Source organism: Danio rerio, chromosome 5, assembly GCF_052040795.2.
Source record: "Danio rerio strain M-AB ecotype USA chromosome 5, GRCz13ab, whole genome shotgun sequence".
Taxonomy (NCBI): domain Eukaryota; kingdom Metazoa; phylum Chordata; class Actinopteri; order Cypriniformes; family Danionidae; genus Danio; species Danio rerio.
In genome coordinates, this window is record NC_141025.1 from 9,199,692 (window position 1) to 9,221,612 (window position 21,921).

Below are 21,921 nucleotides of genomic sequence, written 5' to 3' on the forward strand. Positions count from 1 at the left end.
TAAATGTGTGCTGGGTAAAGTAATTTTTTTAAGTAGCTATTATATTACAGTATGACTCATTCTTTTTAAGTAACAATAACTAAATGTGTGCTGGGTTAAGTCATTTTTTAAAGTAGCTAATATATTACAATATAAGTCACTTTTTTAAAGTAACGTTAACTAAATGTGTGCTGGGTAAAGTCATTTTTTTATGTATAGCTAATTGAGTCGTTTTTAAAAGTAACGTAAACTAAATGTGTGCTGGGTAAAGTCATTTTTAAAGTAGCTATTATATTACAATACGAGTCGCTTTTTAAAGTAACATTAACTAAATGTGTGCTGGGTAAAGCCGTTTTTTTAAAGAACAGCTAATTGAGTTTATTTTCTTTTTTTAAGAAACATTAACTAAATGTGTGCTGGGTAAAGTACATTTTTTTAAGTATAGCTAATTGAGTCGCTTTTTTAAAGTAGTGTTTATTAAATGTGTGCCGGGTAAAGTCATTTTTTCAAAAGTAGCTTATATATTACAATATGAGTTGTTTTTTTTAAAGTAACATTAACTCAATATGTGCTGGGTAAAGTAATTTTTTAAGTATAGCTAATATATTACAATATAAGTCACTTTTTTAAAGTAACGTTAACTAAATGTGTGCTGGGTAAAGTCATTTTTTTATGTATAGCTAATTGAGTCGTTTTTAAAATTAACGTTAACTAAATGTGTGCTGGGTAAAGTCATTTTTTTTAAGTATAGCTAATATATTACAATATTACGTCTTTTTAAAGTAACGTTAACTAAATGTGTGCTGGGTAAAGTCATTTTTTTGTGTATAGCTAATTTAGTCGTTTTTAAAAGTAACGTTAACTAAATGTGTGCTGGGTAAAGTCATTTTTAAAGTAGCTAATATATTACAATATAAGTCACTTTTTTAAAGTAACGTTAACTAAATATGTGCTGGGTAAAGTCATTTTTTTTATGTATAGCTAATTGAGTCGTTTTTTTAAAGTAACGTTAACTAAATGTGTGCTGGGTGAAGTCATTTTTTTATAAATAGCTAATTGAGTCGTTTTTTTAAAGTAACGTTGACTAAATGTGTGCTGGGTAAAGTAATTTTTTTATAGTACAGCTAATTGAGTTTTGTTTTAAGTATTGTTAACTAAATGTGTGCTGGGTAAAGCCATTTTTTAAAGTAGCTAATATATTACAATATAAGTCACTTTTTTAAAGTAACGTTAACTAAATGTGTGCTGGGTGAAGTAATTTTTTATGTATAGCTAATTGAGTCGTTTTTTTAAAGTAAAGTTAACTAAATGTGTGCTGGGTAAAGTCATTTTTAAAGCAGCTATTATATTACAATACGAGTCGCTTTTTTATAGTAACATTAACTAAATGTGTGCTGGGTAAAGCTGTTTTTTTAAAGAACAGCTAATTGAGTTTATTTTCTTTTTTTTAAGAAACATTAACTAAATGTGTGCTTGGTAAAGTAAACATTTGTTTAGGTATAGCTAATTGAGTCGCTTTTTTAAAGTAATGTTAACTAAATATGTGCTGGGTAAAGTCAATTTTTTTTAAGTATAGCGTGAATATTACAATATTACGTCTTCATTTTAAAGTAACGTTCACTAAATGTGTGCTGGGTAAAGTAGCTAATATATGACAATATGAGTCCCTTTTTTAAAGTAACTAAATGTTCTGCTTATTTACTTTTTAAGGAAAGAAATGTGAAAGTATGTTGTGTTAAGATTACGATTTTTATTGTAACAAATTACCTTTAAAAGTAATTTTCTACAGCTCTGGTCATTTTTGTGTCGCCATAGAAATACCACAATTTATTAATTCAAGTAAACTAATCTGTTAAAAAAGCACAGCATGTACAATAAACTAATGTAGAATTTCTTTCACATGGGACTGGTCAAACGTTTTGTTTTTGGTTTGGAATGTGTGTACTGCATTTCTTCTAATGTATAAGTTCATCTTAATATTTTCGACAGATATTACCTCTCTGCCAAACTTCAAGCTTCAAGCTTTGGACATGTGGAGACTTAAGATTGAGTGGAATATAAATCAAAACAAACAGAGAATTCAAGTGTATGAAATACAAGTTGGACGCACAAAAAACATGGATATTATTTATAGCGTGAGTGAACATTACTTTCACATTATGACCCAATTATTATTATTATTTCAGCATAAAGTCCTGTAATCTGTGACTGTATGTTGACAGGTGAATGTTAGCAGAGGATTACACGCAGTGATCTGGAGCTCTCAGCTGCCTCTGAACTGTGTAAATCACGCTGTCAGAATAAGACTCATCACTGCAGCTTCAACATTCAGCTCCTGGAGTCCATGGAAAACCAACTACGGTAGGCATTTAAAGTTTAATTCAGTAGTACATGATGTAGTGACCACAAGACAAAAATACTACAATAATTAATAGTAAATACTATTGTGTTTTAACCATATTATACACTCTAAAAAGGATTTCTTGATGTTTCATATGTGGTCTGAGGTCGATTGGCCACGCTGCAAAAAGGCTTTTCTCAGATTTTTTGTCTTGTTTATAGCCTAAATATCTCAAAATTCCTAAACTGAGAAGCAATCTTATGATTAATAAAAAATGTTGTTTTAAGAAATAATAACTGACTTTTTCCTTAAAATCAACAAAATATTCAGAAAAAAAATCTATATAAAAGTAATCTTGTCAAAAGGAAAAACAAGATTATTTTGATAAAGTGTCTACTTTAATAACATGTGGAAATAGTAAAATGTCTATATATATATATATATATATATATATATATATATATATATATATATATATATATATATTTATTTATTTATTTATTTATTTATTTATTTATTTATTTATTTATTAATTAGGGATGTCCAGATCCGATCGGGCCCTATCACGCGGTTTTAGATTCGATCTGAATCAGACGTTACCTTCCGATCAGGCCTCCTTTATATAATTTCGTTATTTTATAACACATTTATAGTTATGCGGTGGCACAGTGTTAGACCTCTTTCTTGACGTCACACAGAAACAGCAACGCGTATGGCATGACATCAATTTGTTGCAGAGACGCTTTTGGTTAAATGCCGGCAAAGTAGAACACGGAAGTAGATTGAAGCGGAAAGCGCGAGTTCTGGATGTATTATAAAGCTGATGACGACTACATTGCTTTAGCAAACTGTGAGATATGTAAACTTGGGATTGCAAGAGGTGGAAAAGGAAAGGCTATATTTACAGTAACGCAACAAACCTGGTAATGCACCTCAAAAACAAACACCCGACACAATACAGCAAGTTTCATTAAAAAAACATACATTTCCTACTGTGAAACTTACTGCTGCGATGACAGTAAGAATTAGAAATACAGTTCCTGAAAAGTGAAGTCTAAAAGTGAAGAATTGACGTTATTTATTACTTGATCAAGCTACCTCACAACAATGTGTTAACATGGTTGTTGAATGTTTACATGAGTTGAATTTAAAAAGAAAATAAGGAAGATCCTGGATCCGTTTCTTCACTTTTCTTCATACTTTTTTTATGTATTAAAGAAGTATTGGATCGGGTTTCGGTAGATACTCAAAATCAAATGACTCGGAGGCAAAAAACCCTGATTGGGACATCCCTTATATATATATATATATATATATATATATATATATATATATATATATATATATATATATATATATATATATATATATATATATATATATTTGAGCCCCTCTGTTTAATCCCCCCCAATTTCTGTTTAACGAAGAGCAGATTGTTTCAGCACATTTCTAATCATAATAGTTTTAATAACTCATTTATAATAACTGATTTATTTTGTTTTTGCCATGATGACAGTAAATAATATTTGACTAGACATTTTTCAAGAAACTTCTATACAGCTTAAAGTGACATTTAAAGGCGTAACTAGGTTAATTGGGCTTACTAGGCAGGTTAGGATAATTAGACCAGATATTGTATAACGATGGTTTGTTCTGTAGACTATCAAAAAAATATAGCTTAAAAAGGTTAATAATTTTGTCTCTAAAATGATTTTTAAAAAATTAAAAGCTGCTTTTATTCTAGCCAAAATAAATCAAATAGGACTTTCTCCTAAAGAAAAAATATTATCAGACATACTCTGAAAATTTCTTTGCTCTATGAAACATCATTTGGGAAATATTTAAAAAAGAAAAAAATCAAAGGGGGGCTAAAAATTCTGACTTTATATATATATATATATATATATATATATATATATATATATATATATATATATATATATATATATATATATATATATATATATATATATATATGTTGTTAAATATATTATAAGCTACACTGATAGTAACTTCCTCTTTTTATTCATGATGGTACTGACCTTTTCATGAGCCTGTTTCTGTGCCTCTTAACTGTCACTGATGAGTGTGCACTTCTAAGGATGTGTTGCTCAACCGATCTCACCATTTAAACAACATCAGGTCAACACGGACCTGCAAACGACCACTTAGACCACTGCAACACAACAAAACTCAACTAAATCACCTCGGCATAGCTTTGTGTAAAATACAAAAAATGACCAAATGAAATTTTTTTCCCAAGACAATCAAGAATGAATGATTATATGGTGTCAAGGCAATCAAAAAATGTCATTATAATGAAAGTCAATAGGTCAAAAACAGACCCTAACATAACGATAAGGTAGTAAAGTTGCCCAGAGTGTATTGTTAAATTTTTACTTTTTGAAAGCATTTTTCCAAAATATGTCAAAATATGTTTTCACCAAAAGTTGTGGCCAAATTAAACCTAAAAATCAACCCAGAGTGGATGAAAACATCCCCATAAGCACACAAGGGTTAATGACAGTTGTTATTAGCATGCATAAAATATCATTCATATTCATGATGTTTCATATCATGATCATAAAGGTTTCATGATGCCCCCTTCAAGTACAGTGTTACCATTTAGGGTACGTGACAACTGACAAATGAAGTACTAATAGATTCATTCATTCATTCATTCATTCATTCATTCATTTTCCTTCAGCTTAGTTCAGATAAATTGATCTTTATGTGTATAGCACTTTTACTATGTAGATTTTGTCAAAGCAGCTTAACATAGAAGTTCTAGTAAATTGAAATTGCATCAGTCCAGTTTTCAGAGTTGAAGTTCAGTTTAGTTCAGTTCATTCATTCATTTTCTTTTCGGCTTAGTCCCTTTATTAATCCGGGGTCGCCACAGCGGAATGAATTGTCAACTTATCCAGCATATGTTTTATGCAGCAAATGTCCTTTCAGCTGCAACCCATCTCTGGGAAACATCCATACACACTCATACACTACGGCCAATTTAGCCTCCCCAATTCATCTGTACCACATGTCTTTGGACTGTGGGGGAAACCGGAGCACCCAGGAGAAACCCACGCGAACGGGGGGAGAACATACAAACTTCACACAGAAACGCCAACTGACCCAGCCGAGGCTTCATCCAGCAACCTTTTTGCTGTGAGGCAACAGCACTACCAAAGTTCAGTTCAGTGTGGTTTAATTTTCACTGCTGAAAGTCCAAACACTGAAGAACAAATCCATCAATGCGCACCTCCTCAAGTCCGCCAATTTAGATTATCCAATTCACTTATAGCGCATGTCTTTGGGCTGTGGGGGAAACCGGAGCACCCGGAGGAAACCCATGACAACACTTAGTGAACATGCAAACTCCACACAAAAATGCACACAGGCGCAGGCGAGACTCGAACCAGCGACCTTCTTTCTGTGAGGAGAAAGTACTTACAACTTAGCTAGAGTGCTGCCCATATTAATGGACTATGACCAAATTAACACATTTTGACACCACTATCAGTAAACAAAAAGATTTATTAATAAAGTCTTATAAACACAGTTTATTTGCATTCCTGGGCTATCAGTTTTACTGTAAACCTGGTTAATGGATTATCTCAATAAGCAGATTTTTCAGAGTGAATCTGCATAGAGCAAGAAACATTTGTGTTACCTAAAATCAATGCAGTTTGATTGTAGACAGAAGGTTAAAGGGTCATGACACCCCCCATTTTTCGGTTCAGCTCTACCTCAGAATTTTTTCAAAAGATGCATCATAACGGGCGTGGAGCTCCGTGAGCAAAGAGAGGAGCGGGCGTGGCCAGCAGAGCATGGGAGAAGGAGGGGAGCAAACAGCTGTTGTCAGTTGGCTCCCAAAATGAGACACAAACCGTGAGAAGATGCATGATTTTATATTTTACAAAGTTAATATGTAAAGAAATAAACGGTCATGTAATGCCCTTGTCACAGTACGGGATCAAAACAGGAACAAAAAAAAGTTTTTAATGACGATTGTGCAGTGAAAGTGACAAAAACTACAAAAAATCCAAAGTACAAAGTAACAAACAAAACAAACAAGCGAGGACTCAAACAGTATAAAACTCGAACTAGACTTTGACAACTAAGACAAGATACAGAGCAGGATCAGGAACACATACCAATAAAAACGACAACGACCAACTGAAAGACAGAGGATGAATGACTGAATATATAGTGCAGGTAATCAACGGAGAACGGAGACAGCTGTGGTTGCAAATCAGTGTAGATGACAGACCGGGTGTGTGTGCGAAAGATTGTATGGAAATGTAGTTCTTAAGCCACTGTAGTTCGCTGGGAGTAGCTGGCGAACTACAGTGGCATCTTGTGGACAAACACAGTCATGACAGCCCTGCTACATTTGTAATTCGTAATTTCATATACAGATAACCACAATTTATATGATTATAAAGATAAACGTGTTTATATAAACACTATAAACGAGGAGGACTTCTCCCCTCCTCAATCCCCTGGTCTGAATGCAGTCTCTTGCCCTGCTGGTAATCTTAAGGATTTAGGCCAGGGGTGGCCAACCCTGTTCCTGGAGAGCCACCTTCCAGCAGATTTCAGTTGCTACCCATATCAAACACACCTGCCTGTAATTATCACGTGGTGTTCAGGTCCTAATTAATTGGTTCAGGTGTGTTTGATATGGGTAGCAACTGAAATCTGCAGGAAGGTGGCTCTGCTGGAAAAGGGTTGGCCACCCCTGATTTAGGCGAACACAGCTGCACGGCGATGTGTTTAAATGTGAACAAACTCCACCAATAAAGGACAAAGTCTGCCATTTTCCGCCATACTTATACTGCTCTCCCAACAAAAATGCTTGCTGGACACAAACAGCTTGGCTGTATCGGTCCTGACAGGATCCTGGGGAAAAACATGCAACAAACCCCATGGATCATGGAAACATGATAAACAATACCTCTTCATGAACGGCTAAATACTGTGTGATGTGGGTCCATGAAAGCTCTCTCACCCTGTCATAAACACAGGGTCTCACAGCTTGGCACTGGCAGGTCTGCCTTGCCTTGGAAAGCACGCACAGTCATGAATAATTAAGAAGCCGGCTCTTCTCATAGGATAAGAAAACTTCGCTATGAATAATAATGAGAAACCGACGCTTCATCTTTGTACTTGCAGTTTTGATCTATGTCACTGATTTTGATCCGCCCCAAAACTCATTTTAAACCCGGAAGCTGAAATTAGCTGACAAAAGCTCAAAATGATCCAGTTTTCCCCACAATTAAAGCTGACGTGCTAACATTGTCTTAACTGATGCTCAACACACACAAATATGTTGAAATCTCAAAAAAAGTACTCGAGGGTTTCTTGAACCTTTAAGATGCAAACCAAAATGTATACAGTTGATTGATGTCAGAACTATTAGCCATCCTGTACATTTTTCCCCAATGTCTGTTTTATGACAAGAAGATTTTTTTCAACCCATTTGTAATCAAGGGCCCTATCATACACCCGGCGCAGTGTGGCGCAAGGCGCGGCGCAATAGTGTTTTGCTAGTATTAGCTTGGCGCAAGAGTCGTTTTGAGGCGTTGCGCTACGCTGTTTAAATAGCAAATGCATTAGCACTCATTTGTGCGCCCATAGGCGTTCTGGTCTAAAAAGGGAAGGCGTTCTGAGGCGCACTGCTGGCGCGTTGCTATTTTGAGAAACTATAATAGATTTTTCATTAGACCAAAACTAACCCGGTCTAAACTCCGGCGCAGAGTTGCACCTCGCTTACACACTGCTTAATATACACAATATCTTTACATATGAAAAAAATTAAATATTAAGGATATATATATATATAGGATATAATAAGAATAGATATAGGATATAAATATAAAAGATTAAAATATTACAAAACATATTATTTTCTAGCCTACATAAATATGAAAAACCACTGCTTTTTGAACATACTTCGTTATTATTGTTCATTTATTCTTTTGCTGGAAATTATAACTGAATTTAGAAATAGTTTTGAAACGAATATTTGCGCTTAACAAACACAATTAATTATTTATAGACTAATTGATGTCTGTGCGTAAAGGTTTCCCTATCCAAGAGCAAAAGTGAAAGTAGATCCATTATCTCTCATTCTCACGCAGTAGATGCTCTGTTGAACAGTTTTCTGTTAAAAAAACTGTTAACTGTTTGCTTGTGAAATGCTCAGTTTTTCCACTTAGACTTACTTTACGTCCTGTAAAAAGCGAATGCGCTTATGGCGCGATGCAGCTGGCTCTTAAAGGTAATGGGAGATGAGGCTCTGATTGGTTTATTCTCAAAACACACCTATAACTCATTAAGAAAATAAACTCAACCCTTTTAGAACATGCGCCACGGCGCAAAGCGGATTTTCCCGTCTTTAAATTAGCAAAAACGCATCCTGACACGCCCTGATAGCATTTGCGCCCTGTGTTTTGCGCTCTGCGCATGGACCGTCAAAATAGAACCCATAATAGTTTTAATAACTCATTTCTAATAATTGATTAATTTTATCTTTGTCCTAATGATAATAAATAATATTTGACAAGTTTTTTTTTCTAGATACTAGTATTCAGCTTTAAGTGATATTTAAAGGCATAACTAGGTTAATTAGGTTAACTAGGCAAGTGATTGGATAGCCATAGCTCATAATTTTGACCTTAAAATGCTTTTTAAAATATTAAAAACTGCTTTTATTTTAGCCAAAATAAAACAAATAAGACTTTCTCCAGAAGAAAAAATATTACAGGAAATACTGTGAAAAATACCTTGCTCTGTTAAACACCATTTGGGAAATATATAAAAAAAGAAATTCACAGGAGGGCTAATAGTTTTGTATTCAACTGTAGATAATTGATTTTTTACTGGTTTTCCTGCAGGCGAGGTGAGCTCGGATGAAATCCTGCTGTTTCCAGATGACCAGGTGTTACGTGAAGGCTCAACGGTGATGTTCTGCTGTGTTTATCCCAGAGACACTTCACACATCAGCTCAATGTTCTTGGGCAACACTGCCTACAAAGTCATCAACATCAGCCCCCGAGTCAAAGCCATTCGAGTGGACAACCTCAAAGCCACCAATACATACGGCGTCAACTTCTACTGCGATATGACCAGTGATGTAGCTTATAACTTTGTCACTTGTGAGTATTTCAGATGAAATCTTTTATTATTAACTATTAGGTAAACACTAAACATATCTGTTAATTAACAGTTGATGTATTTTGAGATCTGCGGGTGTTTTTGGTTATGAATTGCATTATGGGATGTTGATCTCTGCTCTTTCGACTTTTTATGTTGAAAATTAAACTCTGCAGCAAGGTTGTAATAGTTTTAGATTTTTCATTAGCTTTAGTTTCTATTTGGTTTTGACTTTTTGTTTTTCAAATTCAGTAAGTTTTAATTAGTTTTAGAGGGAGATTTACTAGTTTTTATTAGTTTCATTTTATTTTTTCTAAATGGGACGCTGGTTCGAGCCTCGGCTCAGTTGGCATTTCTGTGTGGAGTTTGCATGTTCTCCCTGCCTTCGCGTGGGTTTCCTCCGGGTGCTCCGGTTTCCCCCACAGTCCAAAGACATGCGGTACAGGTGAATTGTGTAGGATAAATTGTCCGTAGTGTATGAGTGTGTGTGAATGTGTGTGTTGATGTTTCCCAGAGATGGGTTGCGGCTGGAAGGGCATCCGCTACGTAAAAACTTGCTGGATAAGTTGGCGGTTCATTCTGCTGTGGCGACACCGGATTAATAAAGGGACTAAGCCGACAAGAAAATGAATGAATGAATGAATGAATGAATGAATGAATGAATGAATGAGGATATTTGTTAGGTGCAAGATCAAAAATCAACAGGATAAATATTGTATAATAAAAACTCAGACATACATTTTTTGAAACCTGTATTCAGAGGACACATGAACACTATCATCTACCACTACCATCAACCCATCCTCAAACTTAAATACAACAGTTTTGCAACCCAACTGAAGCATGATTCACTTATTTAAATTCCATTACGATTTTCACCAGATTTTCACCAGATCCTCTCATTTAAGCCCTCGGTTTACCCGCGCTGCAGTTGTTCAAGTTTAGTTCAATCACAGCAGGCTATCATGTTCTGTTTGTGTTTGGTTCACTGAATCACGCATGCGCAGTATTATACTGGTTAACCACTTCTCAAACTTGATCTCAGTGTAACGTTACTGTTCTAATAACTGAATAAGAGTATTTTATTATTTAGAGTCAGAGGGGGGTATTAGGCTTGTTAAAAAATAATTCGTTTGTGGATAAGTGCTTAATGGAGACACGAATCGTTTCAAATAATTCAGTTCGATTTGGTGAACTAGTTCAACCGCTTCACCTAGAAGATCCGGGTAAGATTCGTTCGCGATCGCGATACAGAAATAAAACCCATTATTGGGCACAAATGTGTTAATGTAATAGTTTTAAGTCTCTGTATTTGATGCTGTCGCCATGCTGCTGTCATGTCCACTTGTTGTTTTTGTCGCGGGAGCAACAGCGAGGACATAGACTGACTGGAGGAGACCCGGCACCATCCGGCCACGGCCAATGGCAGCAGGAGAGGTCTGGATGCAGACCTGGGGCCTCATGTATCAACGCTGCGTACGCACAAAAACTTTGCGTACGCCAGGTTTCACGCTCAGAATCGCTCACGTTTGGATTTACTAACAATGAACTGAACGTGGGAATGTGCGCAGCTTCACGGCAGCTTTCTGGCAGGCGTACGCACATTTTTTGTGCGTGTCTGTTTTATTTCCATTGGCGACTCCTAGAGGCAGTTGTGTTAAATTCCTCTCTACAAAGTGTCTGATCCTTGCAATGGCAGCTGTATGAGACGGGTTCATATAGTAGGTATGTAAGATTTCCATACCATACAGTTAACCAGCTAAACATTAAAGCACAATTTGCAGCGGTCGCCTGTTTTCCCAATGTAATCTGAGCGATCTACCGCACACACAATGCTATAAAGACACTATCTGAAGATGAATTTGCATGCGTGAATCAGAAACATTTCCATTTAATAAATGTGCAAATAAAATATGATGCACAAACTTATTGATGATTCCTACTTGTCTTTCTCTTGATAAATAGTGGGCAAAATTTGATATGTAGCGGGGAAAAAAAGAAAGAATTCATTAGACGCTGGATTCGAGCCGAGATAATGCTCGATCATGGCAGTACATGATCACATGCTTCTTATGAGCGCGCCACTGAGACTGCTAAGGATACTGCAACATTTTACAGATATAAACCACACTATTTCTTTTTAAATCCACACAGTGCGATGTTCAGATTTAACTGTGTTAACCGCATCAGCTAAACTCTCCCACTCTATTTTTTTCTTTTGTTGTTAATTCCGGAGAACAAACTTGCAAATAACACCGCTTTTCTCCGGTCTACCTCCGAAAGCAGCACCTCCAGTTCACATTCTGTTCAAAGTTTCTCTTTTTGCTTGATTTTGCCGTTGCTTTTTCGTTGGGTTTTGCCATTAGCATAGTCATTAGCATATTCATACGGGGGAGGAGGCAGGGAGGGGTTTTGTGCTCGTGCATGTTGCGCTCAGTTTCACGTTCATTCGGATGTACAAAAGAATATGCGTGAGATTCGGCGTACGCAGTGTTTCATACATCTGAATTTTTTTCTGCGTACGCACATTTACAGCTTTGTGCGTACGCAATGTTTTAGTATGATTTCCACGCAAGTCTTCGTACATGAGGCCCCTGGTGCAGTGCAATCTGAGCTGCAGCCAATGCTTTTTAATGCTCTCACCTAACCCCACCCCTAATCCTACCCGTCACAGTGACGTCACTCACTCCATTGAGTGCATTGTGTCTGAGATTGCATCGCTGAGAGATGCAATCTCAGCTCGCATCATAAAGGCTGCATCCAGATACTATTGGAGGTTTCAGTACTAGGATTATAAATAGTTTAAAACCATGCATTAAAAAAGGAACAGCAGAAAAATATAAAAAATTATTACCATAACCATATTTAAGTTATTCAGGGGACTACTGCTAATTTAAAAATATAAAACATTTATATAAAACATCAATAAAAAAAAAAATAAAAAAAATAATAATTTCTGCATAAGTATTTCCTGTAAAGCTGCCTTGAAACACGAAGACAAAAAATAGTAGTTGTAAAAGGGAATCGTTATTTTTTTTCCATGCATGATGAGAGATTTCTGATAAGGTTTTAATTTCTGCTTAACTTTGATCAGTTCCTCCTGAGAAACCTCAGCACTTCAGATGCGAGACTGCAGACATGCGTAACATCCACTGCTCATGGGAAATACTCAGAGCTCCAAACCTAAACGGCAGTTACAGAAGGACGTACACACTACTAATCAGGTTAGTCTGATTTTATCACCACTGAAGAAGAACACACTATCTGCCCTGCTCAAGTTATCTGTGATTTCTACAGGAAATTACATTTTAAAAATACATTTAAAAAGCTCACATAATGCTTTTAGCAGAATAAAACAGAAGACACAGTATAAACAGAAATTAAGGACAACAAGATATAACATGAGCGATATCACTCAAGTAGCAGTGAGATATGGCTGTGTATATGACAATATACAGCCACATCGCACTGCTACAAGTGTGATATTGTGTTTATACAATAGTTTGACAGCATAATCATGTATATAATAAAGAAAATCAAACATGGAGAGTCTCAAAAACCCTTTTGCAAGAGGAACTACTTTCTTCTGCAGTTTACTCACATCTGCAGCTGACGTCAGAACATTGATTCACGTCACTTTGAAGCTAGTTTTTGAACGATTCTCTAGCGTAATGTCTAAAGTCATGACAAAGCAGGTTGTTTTGCTCACATTTTAAGATTATAAGGCTGAACAGCATGAACTGTCATCAGTCTACAGAGATTTGACAATATTTTTCTGTTGGAATCGGGAGATCATAATAATTAACCCCTGAAGAAGCCAAAGCAAATCAAACACTACCAGATTACTATGGTATAAATACAGCACTACAAAATACCAAACAGAGAGATAGGCTTGTAATGTCACTTACCTGCTCTATAATGATTTGTTCAGCTGTAGTTTGAAACACGCTGAAAAAATGCTGTTTTTCTCCCCTAAGGACTTTTTATGCAGTGTCTGTTGCCATCTTGTGGCGGAATGTCAACCATCTTTGCTCTGCTCAGTATGGCAGGCTGGCCGGCAATGCGTGGAATTTCTGAAATGATAAATATTTAAAATAGGCACTGTCTTTATAAATAAACTACATAGTTGCAATCTAAACAACTACAGTTAAAAACAGGAGTTTACATACAATCTGAAAAAAAGGAACCTAAACATTTTTAAAAAATGTCTGATGGTAAATTATACTAAACCTTTATTATTTTAGGTCCGTTAGGATTACCTAAATGATTTACATTTGCTCAATGCTAGAATAATGAGAGATTTTTTTTTATTTGTTTTATTAATTTCTAGACAGTCAAAAGTTTACATACGTTTTCTTGTTATTTTTTTCAGCTTTGCTTTTAAACTGTATAACTTTAGTCAAATGTTTTGGTTATCCTTCCACAAGCTTCTCACAATAGTTTGCAGGAATTTTGGCCCATTCCTCCTGACAGAATTGGTGTGACTGAGTCAGATTTGTATGCTGTCTTGCTAGCACAAGCTTTTTCAACTCTGCCCACAAATTTTCTATAGGATTGAGGTCAGGGCTTTGTGATGGCCACTCCAAAACATTTACTTTGTTGTCTTTAAAGCACATTGTAACTAATTTGGCAGTGTGCTTAGGGTCATGGTCTGTTTGGAAGAGCCATTTGTGGCCAAGTTTTAATTTCCTGGCTGATGTCTTGAGATGTTGCTTCAGTATTTCTACATAATGTTCTGCATAACAGCCCCACAACATGATGCTGCCGCCCCCACACTTCACAGTTGGGATGGTGTTTCTAGGCTTGTAAGCGTTCCCCTTTGTCCTCCAAATGTAACACTGGTCATTTTGGCCAAACAGTTCAATCTTAGTTCCATCAGACCACAGGACATGTCTCCAAAAATTATTCCTTTTCCCGGTGTAATTTAGCAAATTGTAATCTGGCTTTTGTTGTTGATTCTGGCTTGTTGATTTTGCCATGTTGTCACACAAGGAAGCAGTGTGCTTGAGGTTTTCCTTAAATACTATTCTACAGTTGTGCCTCCAATTAACTCAAATGTTGCCAATTAGCCAATCAGAAACTTCCAAAACCTTGACACCATCATCTGAGCTTTTTCAGAGGCATAATAATCTTATTGTGTGTAAACTTGACTTTCAAGAAAAGTTATAACAATTTCTCAAAAAAATATCTCTCATTATTCTGCTATAAAGCATAACAGAAACAAATGTGAAAATCCTGACTTACCTAAAAGAGAAAAAGTTTAGTCACATTAACTTCTGACTTTTTTTTTTTTTTTAATGATTATGTGACTTTTTATACAGTGTAAGTAAACTTCTGGTTTTAACTGTACATTCAAACCTCAAAAGTACATTATGTTGTCCAACAGCTGCAATATCTGTCAAACTGTAGTCCTCTGCTTGCCACTCCTGTGGGCGGAGTAATACACAAGGGTGAAGAGGCTGTACGAGCGCAGATATTACTTTAATACATCACGGCCATCAGCCAATCAGATTCGAGAACCAGACAGACCTGTTGTATAAATAAGATTAAATTATGATTATTAATCACCGACCTTTAAAGGAATAGTCCAACCAAATTCTATCGTCTGTGCAAGATATTCTCCTAAAAAATTGTGATTCTTTTTAAAATATTTCCTAAATGCTGCTTGGTTTGAAACAAAATGTTAGACATAATTTTGATAGGTCTACTTTTGTACATAATATTTGAATTGTTAGTCTGCAAGGTAGTACATTTTCTGAGTAAAGTGTGATTTAAGGGCTTAATTAGTCAAGACAATTGGACAAGAGTGGCTTGTTCTGTAGCCAATCATTATACTTTCAATCAAAAGCCAATCATTATCATTTATAGAGGTTGCTAATAATATTGACCTAAAATAAATATACAAAACTCTTTTATCATAGGGCAAACTAAAAGAAATAAGATATTTTTTCTACTAAAAAATAAAATATACAGTGTCCTAACTCTATTAAATATCACTTGGGAAACATTTAGTATTGTCTTTATATTTATTATATTTATTATAATATGTATTATATTTATATTTGTTATTTTTTGTGGGGCGGTGAGGGAACACTTTTTTTAGATGTCCATTTGAGTATAAGTAGACTGTCTGCTTAATACATGTTGATACTGCTCTTTTAACAGACATTTAACAGACTATAAGAAGCTTTGTAAGCACATGTGAACTTACACTAACCCCAACCTAACAGTCTACTTATAATCTAATGAGAATCAGCATGTAGGCATGTAGATTCAATTTAACCTAAATTCAACAAACGGACCATCAAAATAAAGTGTGACCGGTGGTTATAATAATGCAATCCAGTGACATGAGTAAATGGTGACAGAATTATAATTTTTGCCTGAACTATCCCTTTATCTGGTTTCAAAAGAGATAAACTAGCACTTATTTCAGTGTTAACTCATTTTAAGTTAAATAAAACTCACTTTACCATCCTTTTCTTCTTGTTTTCAGTGACTCCAGAACTGTAAGCTGTAATTTCAATCCTCCATCCTGCGGTTTTAAAGTTGTGCCACATCAGATCACCTACAACGTCACCTTACTTGTGAGAAACAGTTTGGGACGAGAGAGCGAATCTGACATATTCAATATCACAGACAGAGGTGAATATGGGCTAAAATACACTTTGAGATTGAGGATCATGAACTGTATCGCTCAGTCGGAGTTTAAAGATCTAGGTCAGAAAAACAAAAGGTTGTAAGTTGAAACCACATAAAAAGATGCTTTCGGTTGATTGGAGTACAAGTCGACAAAAGAGACACGTTATCATTTACAGCTGGCATTCAAATGCGTCTCTTTTGTCCACTTTCTGATAAGGGTGTTTTTGCTTTTTCTGTTTCTCCTGGCCTTCTGAGGGTTGCCAAAAATTTCGAGTTCAGAACCAAACGATACAGAAATTCTACAAAGGTCAATTTCCTGCTTACATTTTAAAAAACCTTCTAACGGATAGGACAGTAGAGAGTATTGACAGAAAAGCATGGGGAGCAGAGTGAGGAGAAGGATTGGCCTAAGACCTCAAGGCAGGAATTGAACTTGGGTCGCCGTGAGCACCGGAGTGCGTGCATTCATTCATTCATTATTTATTTATTTATTGCCATGTCAGCTACTAAGGCTATTTTCACGACAAGAGCATTTCAGTAATTAACAAACATCAACAGTAAAAAATAAATAATTGAATATACAGTTTAAATAAGATTTTTCTGCTTAATACATGTTAAAAATTCTAATACTTTTTCTGGTGTCACTTTGTTAAACATGTCCTTAAGAGAGTTCTTATCATAAAAAGTCTTTCTGGAGTCATTAAAAGCAGGGCAGTCCAGTAAAATGTGTTTTACGGTTAATGGGGTTTTACAGTGTAAACATTGGGTAGGGTCTTTATCTTTGAGTAAAAAGTTATGTGTTAATCTTGTATGTCCAATACGACATCTGGTAAAAAATTACTTGATCAGCTCGTTTCTTAAAATGTCTAATACCTCTGTGTGTACGCACCGGAGTGCATGTGTCGACGCATTAACCACAATGCCATTGGCGCCAACAATTTCCTCCTAACATTTGAGCGATGTTGAGTGCGTACTTAAACTCCTTTGATTGGCCATTGTGTTCAAAACACCTTCTATTTTTAAAATCCCTCAAGTTAGTGTTGTCTATCGAGTAATGTAGTCTCCCTCGGAGATATTGTAGTTCAGTAACGGTGCGCAGCATATAACCGTGAAGCTTAAATAGGCTAAGCATATTTTTATTAATATTAAGACACATTAACACAAACTAGCCACCCTTTGATTTTTTTTCGTTTAAGTATATTTTTATCAAACGAAAAATGCAATGAATTGTTTAATTTGGTTTTCATTTTATTAGAATTAATATAATTAATAGGCTACACAACTCCTATTGATTCCAGTTGCGTTTTGACAGATAAGGCATGACTTTCTGGCTCAAAGGCATTTGTTCCTGTTAATTTCAGCGCTGTATTTTGACAGATTTCGCAAAGGCTTCAGCTATTCTACCTGTCAGCTGGTACCAGCCTCAGTTTTGCGACTTGACCTGTGTGGCGCCTCGATGTCTGAACGACAGCTTGAGAGAGATGAGATCAGACCTCAGATTCGATGTGTAGCCGCACTTCACAGTTACTTAATAGCAATTTTTAATATTGGCTCACCTAAATTAACTTTTCATTTATTAAAAGCCGAAATATTTCCAGACAGACGAAGCAACTTTCGGTTTTTAAAGAGAGCGGCCTCGGTGATAAAAGACGCGCGCAAACACAGGTGCAAAAAAGTGCAAAAAAGAAGAGCTGAACTTCGGAAAAAGTGCTCACTTCAGTTGCCGTGATGGTTGCTTTGTTTCTCTGCAGTTGGCTTGTCAATGGCGTGGCATTGCTACATCATTCTTGTTTTAATAAAATAAGATATTTATTATTAAACACTGTGAGATGATGGTCGTGTGATTTTTAAAATGAGAGTATGCTTTGCATATTTATTCTCACGTGATAAATGAAATATGACGCATTACTATGTCCAGATTTTAATTATAGTGCATGCTCTGGTCTTAAGTAAATTATTACGAATTCTATTTTCCATTTAATTCAAATAAATATTTAATAAAAAAAAAAACAAATACTTAGAAAAAACAAATGTGAGGACGGTGTAATGGTGAAAAAGTTATGTCACCGGTGTTGCGTCTTAAAACCGGTATCACCGTCAACAACATCTATCGTGGCAAGCCTACATCACCCACAGTCACAAAGCTGCGGTCACACTACACTTTTCGCCCCATAGACTTCCATTCATGCGCATGCAAATGTGGCAGACTGGAAACACAAACCTGTGCAAAAAGTCTCACATGTCGATACGTTGCAAAGATCAAGCTTGGAGAACTCTGACCTGTGAAATCACATCATGTGATCGCATGAGACTAATAGAAGATCAAAAGATGATATAAAAATATGGACTAATCGCTCGCCTTTACTAATGTCTAACCATCTTGTTTAATCCCGCCCCTTTTTGCAGCATCCTACAACAGAATTTTGCATGCTCAAACTGGTGTGGCTGCAGATTAAGATTGAACCAGGAAGTTTCCCAAAGTTACTCAAATATTCAAAAAATTTACTCAAATTACTCAAGCCTTCCTGCAACGATGAATGAGCCACACAAAAAATGTGTTACAACATTCGCTGTGCAGGCACACACACAGACACACACACGTCTTTGCTCATCTAGTGTTGGTAAATGTGACAGGATGCCCACCAAGTGGGTAAATACGCTGCTGTATCCATTAAAGCTAAGTTGCTATGCAAAATAAACCTAGTTTAACGTCTACACCCCAGGATTGCTGTTGTGTGATTGAAGTGTCCTCATTTATAGTTGTGCTCACTACGCAGTTGTGCTGAGTCCAGTGGTTATGAATTGCGTAGCTCAAAGTTGATAGTTCAAAATGCAATAAAAATACCAAGTGTAGTTTACTGCTTCTTGAACAGATGATTTAATCACAGTTTCTTTGCAAATCCTGTCTTGTTGACATGATTATAAGAGTTAATACTGAAACATGTTAATACATGCCTGTCAATTAACATTGGTGGGTAGGGAAAACAGCGCTGCTATGTCATGTTGCGTCAAGATTGCTGCGATTTGGATCCTATTGTAATGTCAGAAAATTTAAAAAAAGAAACTTGCTGTGTTTATATTACTCCAGTATGACTGTGGACACACGATACCTGCATAGTTCTGTCTAAACAGCTTCCTAAAGATGATTTTGCTCTATAAGCACCCTTTAAATCTAGGTGTAAATAGGGCCCAAACCAACACTATTGTATGCTTTACCTTAAGTTGCATATCGGAATGAACTCTTTAATGTGTTTGTGATCTCGCTTCAGTTTTTCCGATGCCTCAGCGTCTTGAAGCGACTGCAGGTGTGTTTGATTCACTGGTGATCTTACATCTGAACGGCAGTTTCAGCGGACTTCAACTAATTTGCCAGATTGAACTTGAGCCAGGAGGAACCGTACAGGTGATTCCTCACATTAAAGGTTTACTCTTTCCTGTTGCACATTACACTTACAAATAATGAGGTACCATCAGAGAGAGTTTCTGAACACTCCAAAAACTTGAATAATCTCTCTTACCACATCAGATAAAGCAAATGATCTTTAGTAGAGCTGCTGAGGCACATCCTGTTTTTAAAGAGCAGGTCAAATGAGATTTTAATTCAATTCAAATCATGTGTATTTGTTTAAATTAAGATTTATTGAATTTCTAAAGCGCTTTTACAATGTAAACTGTGTCAAAACAGCTTAACATGTCCATGTCAGCCCCGTTTTGAAAGTTAAAGTTTAAAAGTTTTTAAAGGGGGTCGTGTCGCAGCGCATCCGGTGTGCGACCCCTTTTAATATTGTGTTGGCACCTTCTACAGTAGAATTTAATGCACCTAGGCTTAGAACACATTGTAATTTACCTTAGAATATGCATTTAATATTAGGATAATTTTGCAATGAATTCGATTTGGTTCTTTTTAATCAATTCGGGCCTTAAAGTCTGTTTGAAATTAAAAAAATCACTGTTTTTATTTTGATAGTGCACATTGTCATTCTTTAGATGAATAGTTAATCCATGCTGAAAAAAAGTTGATCCACTGAAAAAAAAGTTGATTTTAGCATTTGCTTCTGCGTTTGGAGTGTCGGTCCTTCTCTGCTGACGTCAGTTTGACGGATTCAGTCACAATATTCTTAACCACGCCCCATACCGTTAGTTCAGGAATGATGCACGGAAAGAAAGCTCCGCCTCTACTCGATATTCAGTTGGAAGGAGAGATCTGCGCGGGACTAAATTTTGAATCCCGCTTCCAGGGCATAACCGAAAACCACCCAGCTATACAGAGTCCAGACAGCCTATGACAAGTTGTCTGTATAAACAAACACACACACAAACACACACACACAAACACACACACACACACACACACACACACACACAGCATCCCGCTTTCTCTCATTCGCGCACACACAGCACCAAGCTCTCTCTTATTCACACATATACACACACATATAGACAGCAACTGACAAGCAACACACAGCATGACGCTTTCTCATTTACACACATAGATATGCGTGCTCGCTCGCTCGGGAACGACATTGTTAGACCGCCTGCTTCCGTTCAAATTACACCAGTTACCGACCGCTCCTGCGCTTTATTCAGAAGTTTATTCCAGCGCTGCAAGAAATCTGGTCGTGGGAATGTAGACCTCTAGTTGGAAGTATATCAACACGCTTGAATAAAGTCTTGGCAACTTCCAAATTACACAGACTTTTGGGCGTGTAAACCCCTCCCTTCAATTAGCCAGCTCTCCTCTGATTGGTCAGCTGGTCACTTCTGTTTTGACAGATTTTTCCGTGTGAGAAACTGTCACATTTCAGATAGTTATATGTCATAGATAGATGGGGATTATGCAAATGTGTTCACAATATTCTTAACCATGCCCCTCTCACCGTTAGTTTGCTATAAGAGAAAGATGCACAAAAAGAAAGCCCCGTCTTATTCCATACACAGTTAGAAGTACATCAACACATTGAAATATAAATCTTGGCAACTTCCAACTTACACAAACTTAAAGGTGTATAAACCCCTCTCTTCTGTAAGCCAGCTCTCCTCTGATTGGTCAGCTGGCCACCTCTGTTTTGAAAGAATTTTCTATGTGAGAAACTAACTCTCACATTTCAGATTGTTCGTATGTCACAGATAGATGGATTATGCAAATGTGTTCACAATATTCTTAACCACGCCCCTCTCACCGTTAGTTTGCTTTTAGCAAATGTTGCGCAAAAAAGAAAGCCAATATTCAATATTCAGCTTCTCAAATTTCTCACATTTCACATTGTTTGTGTGTCACAGATAGGTGGGAACTATGCAACGGAGGTACTTTGAAACTGTTAATGTATAGTAGCAGACAGAAGATGACTTGATAAAGAAAATTTGCAGCTACAAGCATCAATAAATGTTGTTGTCTTATAGGAGTCCGTTCAGGATGGATCAGACTCAGTGCAGCTGTATTTGTTCAGACTGCAAAACCTCAAGCCAAGCACACAGTACGCCAGCAGAGGGCGCTGCGCAGTACAGGGCAAACACTGGAGCCATTGGACAGCACAGCAGCTCTTCATCACAGGTGAAACTAAAGGCCCTCTTTCATGTTCCTGCTTAGGGGTTAAAAAACACAAACACCTTTAAAGTGACTTACTGTCAGTACATTTTCAAAGAGACAGTTCACCCCAAAATGACATGTGTTTCTAAACTTTTATTAGATTCTTTCTTCTATTAAACACAAAGGATGATATTCTGAAAATTGTTGGTAACCAGCAGCCGATGACATCCATTTTAAATGGACATCATTTTAAAAATGACTGTTTTAAATAATG

At 36.3% G+C, this 21,921-nt stretch overlaps 1 protein-coding gene across 2 annotated transcripts in view; it reads left to right on the top strand.

The window, feature by feature from the left end:
- Positions 1 to 21,921, top strand: part of osmr (oncostatin M receptor) — a 151,812-nt gene that overhangs the window by 1,179 nt on the left and 128,712 nt on the right. For both annotated transcript variants that reach the window (XR_015490724.1, XM_087253163.1), the window contains exons 2-8: positions 1,969 to 2,114; positions 2,202 to 2,340; positions 9,220 to 9,480; positions 12,573 to 12,702; positions 15,975 to 16,123; positions 19,390 to 19,523; positions 21,521 to 21,671. Coding sequence is in view for 1 of the 2 variants with exons in the window: in XM_087253163.1 (XP_087109289.1) it covers positions 1,969 to 2,114; positions 2,202 to 2,340; positions 9,220 to 9,480; positions 12,573 to 12,702; positions 15,975 to 16,123; positions 19,390 to 19,523; positions 21,521 to 21,671 (1,110 nt within the window). In the remaining variant the exon portion in view is untranslated. The remainder of the gene's footprint in view (positions 1 to 1,968; positions 2,115 to 2,201; positions 2,341 to 9,219; positions 9,481 to 12,572; positions 12,703 to 15,974; positions 16,124 to 19,389; positions 19,524 to 21,520; positions 21,672 to 21,921) is intronic.